Source organism: Leptonotus elevatus, chromosome 18, assembly GCF_054856555.1.
Source record: "Leptonotus elevatus isolate MCC_2025b chromosome 18, RoL_Lele_1.0, whole genome shotgun sequence".
NCBI classification, from domain to species: domain Eukaryota; kingdom Metazoa; phylum Chordata; class Actinopteri; order Syngnathiformes; family Syngnathidae; genus Leptonotus; species Leptonotus elevatus.
In genome coordinates this window covers 12,777,661-12,794,748 of record NC_141256.1, presented here as the reverse complement: position 1 = coordinate 12,794,748, position 17,088 = coordinate 12,777,661, and the positions used below count along the sequence as shown (strand labels likewise).

Below are 17,088 nucleotides of genomic sequence, written 5' to 3'. Positions count from 1 at the left end.
AATAAAATATCACAGAAGAGTCCTCCTGTTGCATTTTTTCAAATGTTTAATTATCAAAGTAATATCACAATGTATCGCAATGTTTTCTATATTTAGTTTTTTGTTTTTTTCTAGATTTTCCAAACGGGTCAATTTGACCCGCAACAAAACAGTAGGGTTAAAAGATAATGCGGCTTTTATATTTTATATATATTTTTTTTTTTGGTAAGGTAGGTAGTAACATTTTGCAGGTGTTTTTAACTTCCGTAGTTCCACGGTCACGATTAAGTACTTTTTATGAATCGACTAATCCTCATTTCAAGGAGATTATTTTTTTTCTTTTCTTTGAGATAACAATACCAATTTTCTTCAACAGGAGAACCTCGCTAGGCTCCAGAGAGCCTTTGCCAGGAAGTGGGAGTTCATCTACATGCAGGCTGAGGCCCAGGTCAAGTAAGTGGGATCTGTAACTATGGCAACGAAAACAAAGGCAATGACATCATTTAAATGTGTGTGAATGCTTAGATTATATTACGAGTATTGTTTGCTCCGGATTGCACTTTGGGTGAAATTGATGGAGAACATTCAGTACATTTATTCATTTTAATAACAAACAAAAAAAAAATGGAAAAAGAAGAAACTGTAGTTCACTGTAGTTCGCGCTCCTCGTCGAGTGCTGATAGCAGGACAGCTTGGAGTCGTATTTTTCTCATCCCGACTGATCTCCTCGGCAGAATTGACAGAAAAAAAGATAAAACCGAGAGGAAGATCCTTGACAGCCAGGAGAGAGCCTTCTGGGATGTCCACCGGCCCGTGGTAAGCTTGGGCATGCATACGAGGGATTGATGCTGCTGCCCACCTTATCTCACACCTTCACCTTTGAGCCACCCCCCCCCCCCCCCACCCTTCACCCCGCCCCCTCCCGCCCGCATGACATGAGGAAAGTTCTAGCGTTGACCAGCAAGGTTCTGTGTTTTCCCCAGCCTGGATGCGTGAACACCACAGAAATGGACATCAGGAAATGCAGACGCATGAAGAATCCTCATAGAGTTAAGAAGGTACCGCATCGGAATGAATGACGCTCAACCCCAAAATGGACCCATTTTGGGTGGCTTGCAGACAGTAATGTTACCCGAGCGTATGACTTTTCTTGGTCAAGTACGCTGACTACAGTTACTTTACAAAATTACAATTTAAAAAGAGGCTAACATTTTCAAGCTGGAAATCCAGGAGTCATTTTAATACTTGACTCAATGAGCCATTTTCAGCAGTAAAAAGTTCCTATTTTTATATTATTAAAATGTTTTATTGTAATTAATCGCATGACTTCAATAGTTAACTCACGATTAATTACAAATTGTATATCTGTTCTAAATGTACAATAATTTTTTTCTAGGTTTTTACGCTCTTGTTAACAAAAGTGGAAAAAAAATATTAAACTAATAGAAATAATTCAAATGATTTTTGGACGTCTATAGCCGTCAATGGCAGTGAATGAGTTAATCAACAATGAACATCAGATGTACCATTTTCTTTGTTTCTTTTCTTTTTTTAACAACTGGGTCTTTATTATTCTTAACTTCTTCTTAACCAAACACAAACTGGAACAGCGGCGGTGCAGAAGTGCAGATTTAATTATTTGTTGTTTTAATTTCACACTTGATTAGTAAGCAAGTATTCTTCTTTTTTCTTTTAAAGTAAAAAACACTTCAAAGGAAATTTCCCCCAATTGTCCACTTTTGCAAAGCATTTCTTTTACACAGTTAATAAAGTTTTTACGATGGCCACAGTTTGACCTTGGAACTAATGTTTTTCATTACATTTGTTTGAAAAACGAAAAGAAAATGAACTGGGTAATATGAAAAACACAAGACGAGTAAAATCCTGTTTCTTCTCATTTCTCGTCATCGTTGCCAAAATATGCCGCTGCGCTGTAAGAACGGAAGTGAAACGTGTCTCTCCCGTTTCCTACATGCTCTTCATTCGTCGTCCCCCGATGGGGCCAGTCGGTGTACGGATTGGCAGAGGAGGGCACGCAGTCGCGAAGTCCGATCCATACTCCCTCTCACCACTCCAGGAAGGGAACCAAGGAGGACGTGGAGAAAGAGGTCACATTCATTTAGGAATGATCTTCCAAATAACTCCAGTCATTGATGTGTTCTTTCTCATTTCCCACTTGCAGATTTTGTTCCTGAACGCTCAGCTTGATCGTCACTGTATGAAAATGTCCAAAGTTGCTGAGAGGTAAAAAAAATTATATATGCTGTTCATTTAATACGTTTGAATGGGTTAGTTAACATGTCGTTCCTGTCGTACTAGCTAGTTAGCGCTAAGCTAGTTTAGCTGGTTTAACCTGCTGAAATGGATCATTGTGAATTAATTGGTGCGTCGCAAAGCACATATTCGAACCCGTGAAACAACTTGCCATACAATATCGATCATGAGCATTAACGACAATAATCTACTGTATATGGTAGAGTAAGACCGGAATGACAACTGTGACATGGTGGCCATGTTTGCTCTTGCGTCTTGTGCGACGTCTGTGTCAGTCTGATAAGCTACACTGAGCAGTACTTGGAGTACGACCCCTTGGTGACGCCACAGGAGCCGTCTAATCCCTGGACCAGTGATGATCAATCCTATTGGGACCTGGAGGCCAGGTACACTCAAAAAGCTTTTTTCAGCCATCTGTTCTAGTGTTTCAAAAACTTTATGTGGGGAGTTTTAAAAAAAAACTGCACTTTTAAGACAATGCATTCACACAATAATATTATTCCTCTTTTTCTTTCGCCCTTTATTTTAACACGCATCTACTTCCGCATCATTCCAATTCCTACATATTCCAAAAATTCACACTTTGCTGGCTATTATTTTTCTCATTCCAAAAATTCACAATTCACCCTAACCCCCAAATTTAACATTTTTAACCAAAAATTCCTCATTCGTTCGCTAACGGAACATTCAACACAACAGAATCACATGAGAAATTCAAAACATTAAGATCATTCAATTCGCATTGGGAACAAAATGTGCACATCTTTTTTTTTTTCTTAGTGTGGCACAATTTTGTAAAAAATAACCTTGCACCTATGCGATCATTTGAGATTTTTTCTCTCTCAGATCATTTCTTTTGCTTTTATTTATTTATAGACGGCCTCCGCAGTGCACATGCACTCACACAATACAAATACATCTTCATTTCCTTGTCACCGGGCTGACTTAAAACGGGCATGTTCTTTAAATAAATAATCAAGCGGCTTTTTGCAGTGAACGAGTGTCAGCGAGACACAATAAAAGGAGCCCAGTGCAGTAGATTTTAAAAGCTCCATAAAGCTCCGCGCGGGGGATATTTACAGGTAATTACTTTTGAGTAATGGGCTGTTTTCTGGTCACTCTGATTAATCAATCGAAATCAAATCACAGAGCGCCACTTACGTGTTACAGACAATAAAGGACAATGTCAGTGTATTGAATGTGTGCTGAATGAGTGGTGGTATGATGAAAATAAAATCAACCTCATAGACTTTGAACAGGTTGCATGGCAGGGTGCCAACATTTTACTGTGCCAAGGCGTTTTTCTTTTTAAATGGCCGTGTATGGTAAGGCGTTTAAAAAAACAAACAAAACAAAAAAACAACCATGTATATATAGTAAGGTACTTTACAACCTCATCCCTCCCCCCAAAAAATGACCATGTGTATATATATATATATATATATATATATATATATATATATATATATATATATATATATATATATATATATATATATATATATATATATATATATATACGTATATATATATATATATATACGTATATATATATATATATACGTATATACGTATATATATATATATATACGTATATATATATATATATATACGTATATATATATATATATATACGTATATACGTATATATATATATATATACGTATATATATATATATATATATATATGTATATATATACGTATATATATATATATATATATATGTATATGTATATGTATATGTATATATATATATATATATATATATATATATATATGTATATGTATATGTATATATATATATGTATATGTATATATATATATATATATATATATATATATATATATATGTATATGTATATGTATATATATATATATATATGTATATGTATATGTATATGTGTATGTGTATGTGTATGTATATGTATATATATATATATATATATATAAAAAAATTTAAACGTCCATAGTGCTTTAAAAAAAAAACGACCATGTATGGTGTGGTGTGGTGTGTTTTATTCATTTTATTCAAAATGATGATGCAAGGCATTTTTAAAATTTATTTATGGTAAGGTGTTTTTTTAAACAGCTTTTTTAAAAGACCATGTATAGTAAGTTTTTTTTCTAACGACTGTACAGTAAAGTGTTTTTTTTTTTAAACGACCGTAAGGCGTTTTTTTGTTTTTATGACCATGTTAGTAAGGTATTTAAAACAAAATACCTTGTATAGTAAGGCGTTTTTTTTTAAACTACCATAGAGTAAGGCATTTAAAAAAAAAAAAGACAATGGCGTTTATTTTTTATTTTTATTAAATGACAATTTATAGTAAAGTGTAACACTTTTTTTTAATGACATGATTATATAGTAAGACTTTTTTTTTTTTTTTTTTTTTTTTTTAAATATCAGCTATCTGTATCCTAACTAGCATGTGTTTTTGAAATCCTTTGAGACTCTTACGTGGGCTATAAACAAAGTAAATACATTTGACTTGACTCAGCGATACTGAAGAGTAGATGACTTTTGGCATTCTAAAAGTAAATGTCTCTCATTGTCAACCCAAAGCAAGGAGCCGAGTCAGCAGAGGGTGAAGAAATGGGGTTTCTCCCTGGAGGAGGCTCTGAAGGACCCAGCGGGACGCGACCTCTTCCTCAAGTTCCTGGAGTCGGAGTTTAGCTCCGAAAACCTGCGGTCAGCGCACGGCATGCCGCTCCTTGCTTACGCTGAATGATTTTGCAAATTAGGTTACGCATGATTATATTATGACATCAACACTGAGCAGTGTTTCACTGATTGGATGTTGTGCAGCTTTTGGTTGGCCGTGCAGGACCTGAAGAGAATCCCACAGCAGGAAGTAGCACAGAGAGCCCAGGAGATCTGGGCTGAGTTTTTGGCCGAAGGGGCTCCCAGTTCCATCAATTTGGACTCTCACAGCTACGAGCGCACGAGCCACAACCTCAAAGATCCTGGACGCTACAGCTATGAGGATGCACAGGTGTGGGGGGGGGGGGTGTTTGGGGGCATCCCATTGGAATGCAATTCTCACGATGACTGGATTGCTCATATTTCCTCCAGGCGTGTTCATTTGCAAATGAGTTTTCTCTCCATCTGTGCCTCGTGTTCAGGATCACATCTACAAGCTGATGAAGAGCGACAGCTACCCTCGCTTCCTGCGCTCCAACGTCTACCAGGACCTGCTGAACTCGAGAAAGAAGGTTCGTCTAATCATAAAACACGCTTAAAAAAAGTTACATGACAACACAGGACAAAAAAGACATGTCTGGTCCTGTTTAGAAAAACTGCTGCTGAACTGTATACTAAGGCATTTTTAAAGACAACATACATTATGTTACTAAAACAATGGGATGTAAGGGATGGAAAAAAAAAAAGGCATGATGTACTTGTAAAATTCAGGTATAGTCAGATTTTTTAGACAGAATAAACCAAATAAAATAAAAAATACTACATGATATATAGTGAGGCATTTTCCAACCACGGTATATAATGGGACTAATAAAACATAATCATTTATAATCAGACAAACAAAAAAAAGACATGCTGTAAAACATGTATAGTAAGACATTTTTATAAATTATTTTAAAGCACAATCAAGACATAATGCAAAGTCATTTTTTGGTTATGACGAGGTATAACGCGGGGAAAAAAATGACGTATAATCAGACAAAAAAAAAAGAAAATTTTTAAAATGACATTAAAAATACATGATTTTTAGTCAGGCTTAAAAAAAGAAAAGAAAAAAGAAAGATTATCTAATAGTGAGACATTTTCAAACCACAATGTATAGCGGGACTCATAAAAATCGTAATTTATAATCAGACAAAAAAAAACATGTATAGTCCAGTATATCAAAAAAATATAAGCTGTATCGTCAGTAATGTTATTATTTTTTTTGTATGTCATAATGTGTAAATAAATAAAAAAAGAAGTTATTTTTGCATATGGCGCCCCCTTTTGTTTAGAAATGATCCTACAGTAGTCCCCCCTCTCATATTGCTCATTCTCTACCGACAGTTGGAAACAGAGCAGGGTCGACGGACCTCGCTGGAGAAGTTCACACGCAGCGTGGTGAGAATCAACATTTGCAACCGGGACAATATCAAAGCAAACATGGTTACAAACATTTTCCCAATTGTGTCTTCCAAGGGCAAGTCGTTAACCGGCAAACGTCTAACGGGCCTCATGCAGTCGTCCTGACGCGGTCTGGACTGGGATGTGGATGCGTGGCACACAAAGGACGCTGGCGTGCGCGCGCGGGCTGTTGTGCTGCAGGCCGTGAGGGCGCCCGACTGCTGGCGCGAACCGCCGCCGCGCTTCATAACTCTCGCCAGATGAGCTCAAGAAGGCCGACAGCATGCAATAAATCATCGGAGCTGACTCATGGACAGCAGAGTGACAGTGCAGAGGATGAAAAGGAAAAAGAAAAAAAAAAAGTACTAAAGTAAGTGGTAATCATGTAAGACCACCTGGCTGGGTTCTTTTGCCACTCGCGTTTCTACGGCAGCGAGACGTTTACTTTAATTGATGTAAAGAAAATGAACCTTGGCTGACGGCTTAATGAGATTAATGCCGGCGTTCGACCCGCGATGGATGACGGAGGCTGTTGATTGACAGGGAAAATATTCCGGATGACCGCCCACTCATCCGCTGGAACATTGCGCAAACGGTGAAGGTAAAGTACAAATTCAACTCTGTATTGTGATGACGAGTACGTTGGTACTTTCCAATGGATTCAAATCTTCCGAACATTCCACTTCATGCACAGCTTCAAATATAGTGGGCCAATCTCCAGCATTATGTCAAGAAGAGTGTGATAATAAAAGAGGAATGCACAAAATTACAATTTGTCTTATTATTAAAGACAAGGAGCAAACTCTCATTGTTTACTCCAACATAAGTTGTTGTTGTTGTTGTTTTTTTGCATTTTCTTTTTAATCTTTATCCAAGTAACAGGAGGATAATGCTAGACATTTATGGAGACCAAGACTAAAAACCTTTAATAAAAACAAAGGCTATATTTCCTCTATTTCTATGGCAGCAGCGCCATCTACTGGAAATTAATTGAGGTGCATGTAAAAATTAATTTTGCTGGTCCTTAAGCATCCTTCTTGTGGATCTGTATTTAATTATATATCGTAATGAATTAAACAAGAATATTGACTATTCCTCAAATGAAATGAACTAATATTATCTGTACAGATATTGCATCCCAAAGACTGCCAGTCAACAATCAAGCTTTATTCATTTATGTCGTACCTTTTCAAAATGTGGTGAATTGCACAGCAAGAAACAAGCAGGAGAAGCCAAGTGTGAGTGAGAGTAAAAAGTAAAACACATGAATTGGTTTTTAGACTCTAAGATCACCATGAAATGTACTGTATTACTGTTGTAACTATAGTTGTTGATGATCATATTGTTCTTATTGTGAATTTGAAGCATTTTTCTTAGCTAAGTGCGCCTTGATGGTTAAATTAATACCCCAGATTTTTTTTTTTGTGAAGACACAATATTTGGTAATTGTTGTAGTCAAGTGAATTTCACAAAAATGGCAGAGTGAATGTGGTGTAATGGCGCGACCACACAAAATAGTACATTGTGTTACACTTTGGTAAGGAGCCATTACATATTTATTTATTCAGGCAAGCTGCATCGAAGTCGGTATCTAAAAAAATTTTTTTTTATTACTTGATTCATTGAGCCATTTTCAACAATAAGAATTCCAGAATGAATGTGATAACTTCATTATTTTTCACGTACAATCAATACCTTTAAAAACAACTTTATTTTTCTCCCACTTGCTGTCCACTGAAGATGACATCATCACCTGTGCTGAGGAAGTCGGTAACAGCCAATCACGGCTCACCTGTTTTCTGGCTTTGGTCAGCAAACTGAGCCATGATTGGTCATTACCCGTTTCCTGAAGTGATGTCATCCTCAGTCGACAAGCAAGTGGCAAAATGTAAAGTATTCATTGTTCTTGAAAAATAATGGCATTCATTAATCGACAAAATATGATGGTCTTACTAGTGAAAATGGCCCTGCTCCATTTTAAGCAGCGCCGGCGGGACACGAGAGCGGTTGGACTCCTTTGACTTCCAGAGCCTTGTTGAAGTGCACTTCCATGATCTTGGAGGCTTTGCTGATCTTCAGGTTCCTCATGCAACCTCTGAAGGACGTGCGGCTGGACAGGGCGGCCTGACGAACGCCGTCTGGAACGAGACATGCGCAACGATGAGTTTCCGCGTTTCCAAGTATGTCAAAACATTCAAGAAATGTGTCTTCGCAGTTGCAACTCAGCCGAGAAATAGGAAAATTAGACGGCGGGGAGCCTGGTGGATTGCTAGTTAGCGCCCCGAGATTCTTAGATGTAAAAAAGGAGTAAGGAGGAGGGAAAAAACAAGGCCCAAACGGTGCTGCTTTAAAAGGGGGAGCACAGAATGGACCTGGAAAAAAAAGGGCAAATTTTGCAAAACTTCCAGTCCATCTTAGTGTCACTTTTGTGTATTAGCGTCATACCCGGGTAGCCTCCCACGTAGATGGGGTCGTTGGTGTCGCAGGTGTTGGAGCGCGCGTTGGGACTCTGCGCTTGGCTCTGCTTGCCGTCCACCAGCAGCTCCACCCTGTGGCGAACCTTGTTGGCGACGACGGCGTGCCAGCGGCCGTCGCAGAAGCCGTCGCCGTCGGGCACGTGCAGCGCCGTGATGCGGCCGGCGCCGTTGTCCACGTGGAAGAGCAGCTAGCGGAGAGAAATGTGATGTCGGGGGCGGGGTTAGAACAGTTTGCAACTTTTCATTAGGGTTATTATTATTTTGTTTTGACTTTAATTTTGTATTCAGTTTTTTTTTTTAACAATGCGTTTGAGTTTTTTTTTTTATGGCGTAATTAGTCATTAATTGCAGTTCAAGTTTTCTTTTTATTCATTTATCATTGTAAAATTAATAATTAGTCATTTTTTTACATCATTTATCTTTCAATTTCCTTCACAAGATTTCAGCATTCCCAAGGCAATTTTGTTCATTTTTGTATAATCTGAAAAGATTCATCCTACCTGGCCCTGAACAATCTCCAGACCAAGTCCATCGTTGCCTTGGTTACTGATGGTCAAAAGGACGCCGTTCAGTCTGCTGGTTCTGAACTCCAATGCGATGGACACGTCAAGACCCACTCGGTAGCTGGACACTGTAAATGGAAAAAATGTGTCAATTACAAATTGAATCAATTACAATTCAAATAAAATGAAAAAATGATTAAAATAAATATAAAAAATAATATGTAAATAAAAATAATTATATAAATAAATACATAATTAAAATACAATAAAAAAAACATGTCATGTTGCTAAGCGTCATCTCACCCGCTTTCAAGTATCCGCTTCCGTCAAAATAAGTTCCTGGCTCGGTGGCAGCAAAGCACTTTCCGACCATGTGACTGGACGTCGGCGTCGCCATGTCAAGCTTAAAGTCTTCGGTGAGCGCCTCGGTACGACCTGGGACAAAAAGGGGCGGGATTATAATGCACACAGAAGGAGTCAAAGGAAGTTGGAACACATCTTGTAGCTGAAAAGTATTTTTACCCGGAGTGGCAGCTTTTGTGCTGACAGGACCGCCAACCATCTTCAATCGCCGCATGCACCCGTTGATGCTGTAAAGGATCTAAAAACAAAAATTTGCCATCTTAGAATCAATTCACTACATTTGCCCGTCTGTAATTTTGCTTTGTGTTGCATTACCGGTCCAATCCTCTTGGTGGTGTAGTTGTGCGGCAGACCGCCAACGTACAAGGTTCCCACCACGTCTAACAGGTCAGCCTGGAAATGACACGCAAGTGAACATATAAAGGAACATGTCAACATGTTTTTTTTATGACATCTTTGGTAATAAAATCATTCTAAAAATAAAAACCTTTTTGGGGCTAATCATCTGCTTGCTGTATCGCCCGTCCACCACCAGGACGGCCCTCTGCTTGCTGCGAGCTACACGGATCTGAGAGAATTAAAACAATGATGATAATAATAACTAAAAGGTCAGTTGGACGAGAATGTATCACGTGACAATGTATCCCACCTTATGCCAGTTGCCGTCATTGATGGAGAAGGGGACGCATCCAGATGTGTTGCCATGACCCAGGTCATAACCTAAGCACACCTGCCCGTCCTTGATCTGCACCAGCACATTCACACTCGCTATTATCTGTGTTGTCATGGAAACAACTTGTGTTTCCACACGTTACCTGAATGGAGACAAAGTCAGCGTGGTTGATTCTGGCCATGTAGAGAACCAGTCCCGACTCCTCCTGGGTCCTCAGCTCAAACTCCAAAATCAACCTGATGCACATTTTTTTGCACATTTCTCAAAACAGTCCCAGCAGGTCGGCTTCGTTGAGTCTCGCGCGTCTAAATGCGAACCTTTCTCTCACTTTGGCGTCATCGAAGGCGAAGCTCATGTGACTGTTCCTGCCCAGTCCGAACTGGTGGGACTTCTCCAGTGCTACGGGGGCCACGGCTGAGGGGCACGCGTCCTGGAGATTGAAGCAAAAAGGTCAGAAAAGACACGAGGCAACATTGTCCGTATTAGTTGTAGTTTAATGTGTGGCCACAAGATGTCAGTATTGCAATACAATCTTGCCTTGCTATTTGCTCGTGTCCCTTTTCCTCATCCTTTCATTTTTCTGTCCAGTCTCACCTTGTCTGAACACTTTGAATTTGATTGACTTATTCATCTATCTTGCGTTATTAATTTATATATTTATTTACTTAATAATAGATGCATTTATTTTACACCTGTTTTTATTGCATGACTCCATCTGCACAGCATTTGTATGCAGCAATGGTTGTTTTCAAGCTTTATAAATAAAGTTGAATTGACGAGCTTTGTTGCAAATCAATGGACCACATTTTGTCATATGCGATCGCGAGCTTTCATAACAGAGCAAAAAATGTACATCTACGGCTACGAACAAGATTCAGTCGGCTGCCTCACTTGTCACGTCAATATACATCGGCCTGCCAATAACAAACCATCTTAAAATTGGGTAAAAGTCATGGAATTGTATTTTATTTTTTCTTCTTTCAATTCATGTCCTAAGATTCTCCTCTCCCTGAATTTTCAGCTTTTATTTCAACTATTAAAAGAAACTAGGGAGTTTTTTAATTTTTTTTACGTTTTCATTGAATGCTCTAGGACATGACTCGGGGCTCAATTTTTGCTAAAATTTGGAAACAGAACGTAAAATACAAAAACAGAAAAATGTCTACAGTCTTAGATTAAAAGAAAAAAAAAAGTAATGTTTTGTAATAGTGTCAGTTTGTATTATTAAAAAAAATTGTTGTAAATATTTTATTTATGAGTTTATTTATTACTGCAAATGAATATTGGCTCCAATAATCAACTCTCGTCCTCCTTAACTACTAATGATTGCTATTGGTATCAAAAAAAAAAAAAAAAAGGTCTATATAGACCAAATTTCAGACAACTACAAAAAAAAAAAAAGTATGCCTTTACTTTATATTTATTTACATTAAACCAGCACGCCATTATTATCTTGTATAAATTTGCGTAGTTAACGAGCTTTGCCTCACTTTGACGCACAGAGTAGCATCGATGTAATGGTGGAGTAAACAAGTTACAAGCAAGCTAACAAGCTAACCCTTATTGTCATGTTTGTTTTTATTCTCTAACCTTATTCCTCCTCCATTCGTCACTTTCTTAATGCAGCACCTGACGGCTTGGACTTTTTCATTGTAAATGTTTTTGGGGATTAAAAAAATAAAAATAAATAAATTGCCCTGTAATTTGGCGTTCCCTCCACTAGATGGTGCCCTAGGCGACCGCCTAGTTCACCTATGCCCAGGGCCAGGGCCTGTGTGTGTGTGCGTGTGTGTCTTAATCTCTTCTGGTCTCTTGTTCTCTTTGAAGTGAAGACATTCCCCGCACGGCGACCTTGCTTTGTTAGCGCCGCCACTCGCCTCTTATCATGCTCTGTCTTCATATCCGCTCCTGCTCAACCTCTGCCTTTCTTCTTTCTCCACCTCCACCAGCCTCCTTACAACAAAAGACGCTCTCTCGCTCTCGCTGCCTCTCCTGCGGCTTTCCATTAAGCCGGCAAAAAAAAAAAGGGAAAAAAAGAAGCACAAGCCGCCGTCTTCAGAAAGAGTCCTTTCCTCGTCTTCGTCATTGGCCGGGCCCCTCGTCGTCCTCGTCGTCGTCGTCTTCTTCTCCTCCTCCCTTTCTCTCTCTCTCATCTCCTCCGTGGCTTTCCATCGGGCTAACAATGGGGAGACGCTCGTCCATTCAGAGCGGCTCGTCTCGTCTTGGAGGTCACGACGATTCAATGTCAAGTCATTAAGGCAGGACTTTGGACGTGTATGTATGAATATGGATTTGTGTGTGTGTGTGTGTTGCCATCAGGTTTCCTTTGGAAAATGCAAATGAGTCACTTTTTACAGCGGCCGCGACTTATTATCTTTGGCCCAAAATGTTTTATTACTCCAGAGAGGATCACTCAAAGACTTTGCCGTGTTCCTCATACTGTAAATGAGGGCTCATGACATGCCTTAACACTCTTTCAACCTCTTTACGCTCTTCGAGCCGCAACTGTGTAAAGTTTAGAACACGTGAGATGATTCTATTATCACTAATTGCCCTCACAGGATTATGAATATCCATTTTTCCATAGCTTTGTCGCCTCTTTAAAGTCGAGACGAACCGCATTCACGGAGCCGCCATACGTACACACCCGCGTCATTTAACCGTGAATCCATAATAATATGAATGATTATTAATAATAACAACTAGTGCTGTCACTAACAAATGTAGAAAGAATTGATTATCATATGGATTATTTTATTGATTACTCAGGTAATCACCCCTTTTTTCCAGGTAGACATTTTTGTATCAATCACTTTCTCTGGTCAACTTTTTCCCCCCAGCCCAAATAATAATAATAATAATATACTCAACAAAAATATAAACACAACACTTTTGTTTTTGCTCCATTATTTTTTTAGATCCAAAACTTCTTCCACAAAATCACGTACTTTTTTTTTTTTTTTTTACCCCACTAAGTCTTTCTTTAAAGTCATCTGTCATTGTATTTTTTGGGGAAAATTTCAAAACTAAGTAGGCCTACTAGTGGTATCGGTGCTTGATATCGATGACTACTCATAAGATCAGTACTCTTACTTATCTCGGTCTGGGGGAAGGGTATCAAACGCATTTACATTTAATGATATGGTTATATTAAATTTGTATTTATATATACTAAATTATATGAAATAAAGTTTTGAATATTTTCTAAGTGTAAATCTTCAAAACTGAATCTCATTTATTCCGTAAAGTTTGGACTGAAAATGTATTTCCAAGCTTTAGCCAATGCTAACTTCTTTGCCTATTTTCCTCATCCCAGGAACTTCCTGTTCTCATCTCTTCGTGGCTTTTCTTTAACTCACCAAAACTTAACTTGTCATGAATTTTTGGATGCGCCCCCACGTGGAAAAAAATTAACTGTCCACATTTTGAAATCAAATATTATAAAGTTGAAGCAGTCAGGTCGGGAACGCGGGAATATTCTCTCCGCTGTGTGCAAAGAATCACAACTGCTGGAGTTTCGCTTTCATTTCGTTTGTCATTTCCGTCTTGACGTCTCTTGGGGAAAAAAATAAATAAAAATGTCGTGCAAGTGTGTATACCGTGTCAGCAGTGGGCGAAGAAGCTTCAGCAGAAGAAGTAGGCGTGGCAGCCGGTGCGGCAGCCGGTGCGACAATTGCCGTGGGCTCCTGTCCGTCATCGGGAAGCGGGAAGGAAGCGATTACACCATACAGCCAGGAAGCACATGACATGTAGCCACGCCCCCCTTCCAATCAGCAGCAGCATGAGCCATGCAATGATGCTCGGAAACTATTTTGTTGTGTTTCTCCATGTGATGTATCGACATGCCACGTTTTACTCTTAGCATCTTGGCTAGCGCTTTAGCTCCCGCAGGCCCCATGAAGCATAGCCTAGCATGCACAGTTAGCTTGCACATCGGCGTGAATGCTGGAGACGGAGTTTAGTGGCTCAAGGCTAAAGGGACAATAAAGAACAGGTGACGGAGCGCTAAGCTAACACGGAAAGGCGTGAGACTGAGAGGGCGTGCGTTCGCCTTACGTCGATACAAATAATTGAATTGAACATATTACTGGAGTCAGCGATATTGTTTTGATATTCGTGTCGACAAACGGGCCGTAGTGTGTAAACGTGTCTTTCGTTTGGACGACTCACGGCAGGAAGTTGAGGAGGCCACGTAGCAGGCGGAGGAGTCGGCGCGGGGCGCTGTGGTTTGGCCGCTTCTTCTTCCTTCTCGTCCGCTTCTGTCGGATATGGAAGAGGGAGGAGCGGGGCCAGGCTGGGACACTGTCCGATTTCGGCGTTTTCGAACGACACCGCCTGGGAGAAGTCTGACAGACTGGCAGAGGGACAACAACACATTAACAGTTGAATGGCAGGAACATTTTTTTGAAAGGAGGAAAAACAAACAAATCTTAAAATGAACAAAAAACATTTCAATTCAAGTATTTTAAATTAAATAAAAAAAGAGTGAGGGTTGATGTAGCAACATACGGAGCACAATATAGCTCAGTTTCATCGTTATTCACAAATCTGTGGAAAACACTGGCAAAAAGAGCTTTTTGCAACATGGCCCTGGTTGATCGCTTATACTCTGCTGCCACCCGCTGGCCGTTTTTGTAATTACTACCATTGCTTCAAGCAAAAACAAAAACACATAAATACGTCTTTGGGACACTTGAAACATTAAAAATTGAATGTATTTATGCGTTTTTGGGAGCAAATGAGTTAATTATGATTCCGTTACTGGTTTGGCCTGTAACATGTCGGAAAATGGGCAAAAATTATCAACATTGTTTGCTAAAGTAAAAACAAATTTTTGGGTCAAATGTTTTTGGGATTCTTCACAAAGACTCTGCTATCGTGGAGGACAACACAAATATTTACTGTTGGGAAGCGGAAATTCTTTTAACAATGAATTGATTAACAAAAATATTTTGATCATCGATTGCACCTCTGCTAAATATAAATAATTAGATAGCTACAATTAGATCAATAAAATCACTGTAACCCCTTAAAGTATGATTTATTTTTACATGTGCAGCTAAATAAAAACATTGAAACATTTTTTTATTTTATTTTGCCATTTGCATTCGTATGCTCCCTCAGAACGCAATCATTCAAAATGTCCATTTCACTTTTAGCCTGGCCTATACATGCAAAATCAATAACCAGCGCAGGTCAAATCGACATGACCGTTCACTTGTCGTATACATGAAATCGCCAGCCAGCCAGTGTTGGAGGACTGCTGGGGGACAAAGAGGCGTCAGGCGGGGAGGGGTCGGGTTCATCGGGGTGAAGTGAGGTGACAGATGGACAATCGGGCACAATGAGACTCATCGATATGTGGATGCACTTGGACGGATCAATTTGTGGGATCTCACGTCAACGTCTCACGTCAACGTCTCAGGTGTAACCAAGCGAAGTGAATGTCAAAACGGGGGCTGCCGATACGTGCTGGAAAGACTTACACAGAGTTGACCATGAGATTCCAGATGCATCCCTGGAACGGGACGTTGGCCCTGTTGGACGTCTGCTCCACCTCGGAAGGAATCCCGCCCAGGAAGACGCGCTGCAAGACGATTGGCTGGTCATTGGGAAGCGGAGAGTCCCTCTTTGGCTCCTCGTCCACTTGAACCGCAAACGATCTGATGGGAACGCAAACGGTCACCGAGAGAAAGCAAGACGCGCTCCGAGCCGGCTCGCTCACCTGCCAGGTAATCTCTCGATGCGCAGCGAGTGTTCCCGGCCGTCGCTCAGGCCGCCTTGCTCGGGCCGTCGGACGACTCGCCGCAGGCTGTGGCTGCCCGTGTACGCCAACACCTCCAGGGAGCCTTTGTTCAGCATCACCGAGAGGAAGGGCTGAGGGTGAGAGGGGAATTTCATTCGGACCTTGATATCGCACGCGGACAGCTGACGGAGAGCGATGAAGATGAAACCGATCCATTTCAACAACACTGAAGAGACCGTTTGTTGATGATTGCTTACACTCTACGGCCATTTTCCACGGAAGAGGCGGGACTTCCGACTTCCTGGTTTTCACACATCCCAGTTCTTGTGCGGACGCGTGGTTGGGGGGGCGCAAGTGTTGGAATGCAGCCATCAGTGGCCGGAAACTACGCTGGTGCGTGAAACCCGGAAGTCCGTAGCATCTACCCCGTTGCATATATCCCTTGTGGTGATCATATTGTCAGTTGCTATGCATTTGCTATGTCCCTTGTGATGACGCCAGTTGCTATGCAGTTGCTGTGTCCCTTGTGTTGGGGATGTTGTTAGTTGCTATGCAATTGCTATTTCCCTTGTGATGATGATGCCAGTTGCTATGCAGTTGCTATGTCCCTTGTGTTGGGGATGTTGTTAGTTGCTATGCAATTGCTATTTCCCTTGTGACGATGATGCCAGTTGCTATGTCCCTTGTGGTGGTGGACATTTTCACTAAGGGGTGCAGTCACTTTTGTTGCCAGCAGTTTAGACATTAATGCCTGTGTGCTGAGCTATTTTGAGAGAGCAGGAACATTTCCTGTCACACAATCTATGCGCAAACTACTTCTTTGATGTTGTCCCATGAAACCGATATTTACAAAAATGACATTAACATTCTCTACTTCCTCTTTACCAACGCCACAAGATGGCGCCAAAGCGATATCTGATAGTAAAGTAGTCCTGCTTTTCGATTATGCCACAAGATGGCGCTAAAGCCATGTCTGATAATAAAT

The 17,088-nt window shown here is 40.1% G+C and overlaps 2 protein-coding genes across 7 annotated transcripts in view; one reads left to right on the top strand and one right to left on the bottom strand.

Moving 5' to 3' along the window:
• The window catches only part of rgs6 (regulator of G protein signaling 6), a 53,275-nt gene extending 46,108 nt beyond the window's left edge, over nt 1–7,167 (top strand). For all 5 annotated transcript variants that reach the window (XM_086061347.1, XM_086061346.1, XM_086061345.1 and 2 more), the window contains 11 exons: nt 356–432; nt 714–795; nt 963–1,037; nt 1,986–2,087; nt 2,162–2,223; nt 2,529–2,639; nt 4,818–4,943; nt 5,061–5,247; nt 5,378–5,467; nt 6,285–6,338; nt 6,417–7,167. In XM_086061347.1, coding sequence (XP_085917473.1) covers nt 356–432; nt 714–795; nt 963–1,037; nt 1,986–2,087; nt 2,162–2,223; nt 2,529–2,639; nt 4,818–4,943; nt 5,061–5,247; nt 5,378–5,467; nt 6,285–6,338; nt 6,417–6,467 — 1,017 coding nt within the window. In that variant the 3' untranslated portion in view covers nt 6,468–7,167. The remainder of the gene's footprint in view (nt 1–355; nt 433–713; nt 796–962; nt 1,038–1,985; nt 2,088–2,161; nt 2,224–2,528; nt 2,640–4,817; nt 4,944–5,060; nt 5,248–5,377; nt 5,468–6,284; nt 6,339–6,416) is intronic.
• A 320-nt stretch (nt 7,168–7,487) lies between these two features.
• lama2 (laminin, alpha 2) overlaps nt 7,488–17,088 on the bottom strand; it is a 123,732-nt gene continuing 114,131 nt past the window's right edge. For both annotated transcript variants that reach the window (XM_086061343.1, XM_086061344.1), the window contains 14 exons: nt 16,083–16,234; nt 15,844–16,020; nt 14,528–14,711; nt 13,957–14,043; nt 10,675–10,787; nt 10,500–10,593; nt 10,334–10,429; nt 10,172–10,252; nt 10,000–10,077; nt 9,844–9,922; nt 9,625–9,756; nt 9,319–9,449; nt 8,787–9,006; nt 7,488–8,479 (listed from right to left, as the gene is read on the bottom strand). In XM_086061343.1, coding sequence (XP_085917469.1) covers nt 8,319–8,479; nt 8,787–9,006; nt 9,319–9,449; nt 9,625–9,756; nt 9,844–9,922; nt 10,000–10,077; nt 10,172–10,252; nt 10,334–10,429; nt 10,500–10,593; nt 10,675–10,787; nt 13,957–14,043; nt 14,528–14,711; nt 15,844–16,020; nt 16,083–16,234 — 1,785 coding nt within the window. In that variant the 3' untranslated portion in view covers nt 7,488–8,318. The remainder of the gene's footprint in view (nt 8,480–8,786; nt 9,007–9,318; nt 9,450–9,624; nt 9,757–9,843; nt 9,923–9,999; nt 10,078–10,171; nt 10,253–10,333; nt 10,430–10,499; nt 10,594–10,674; nt 10,788–13,956; nt 14,044–14,527; nt 14,712–15,843; nt 16,021–16,082; nt 16,235–17,088) is intronic.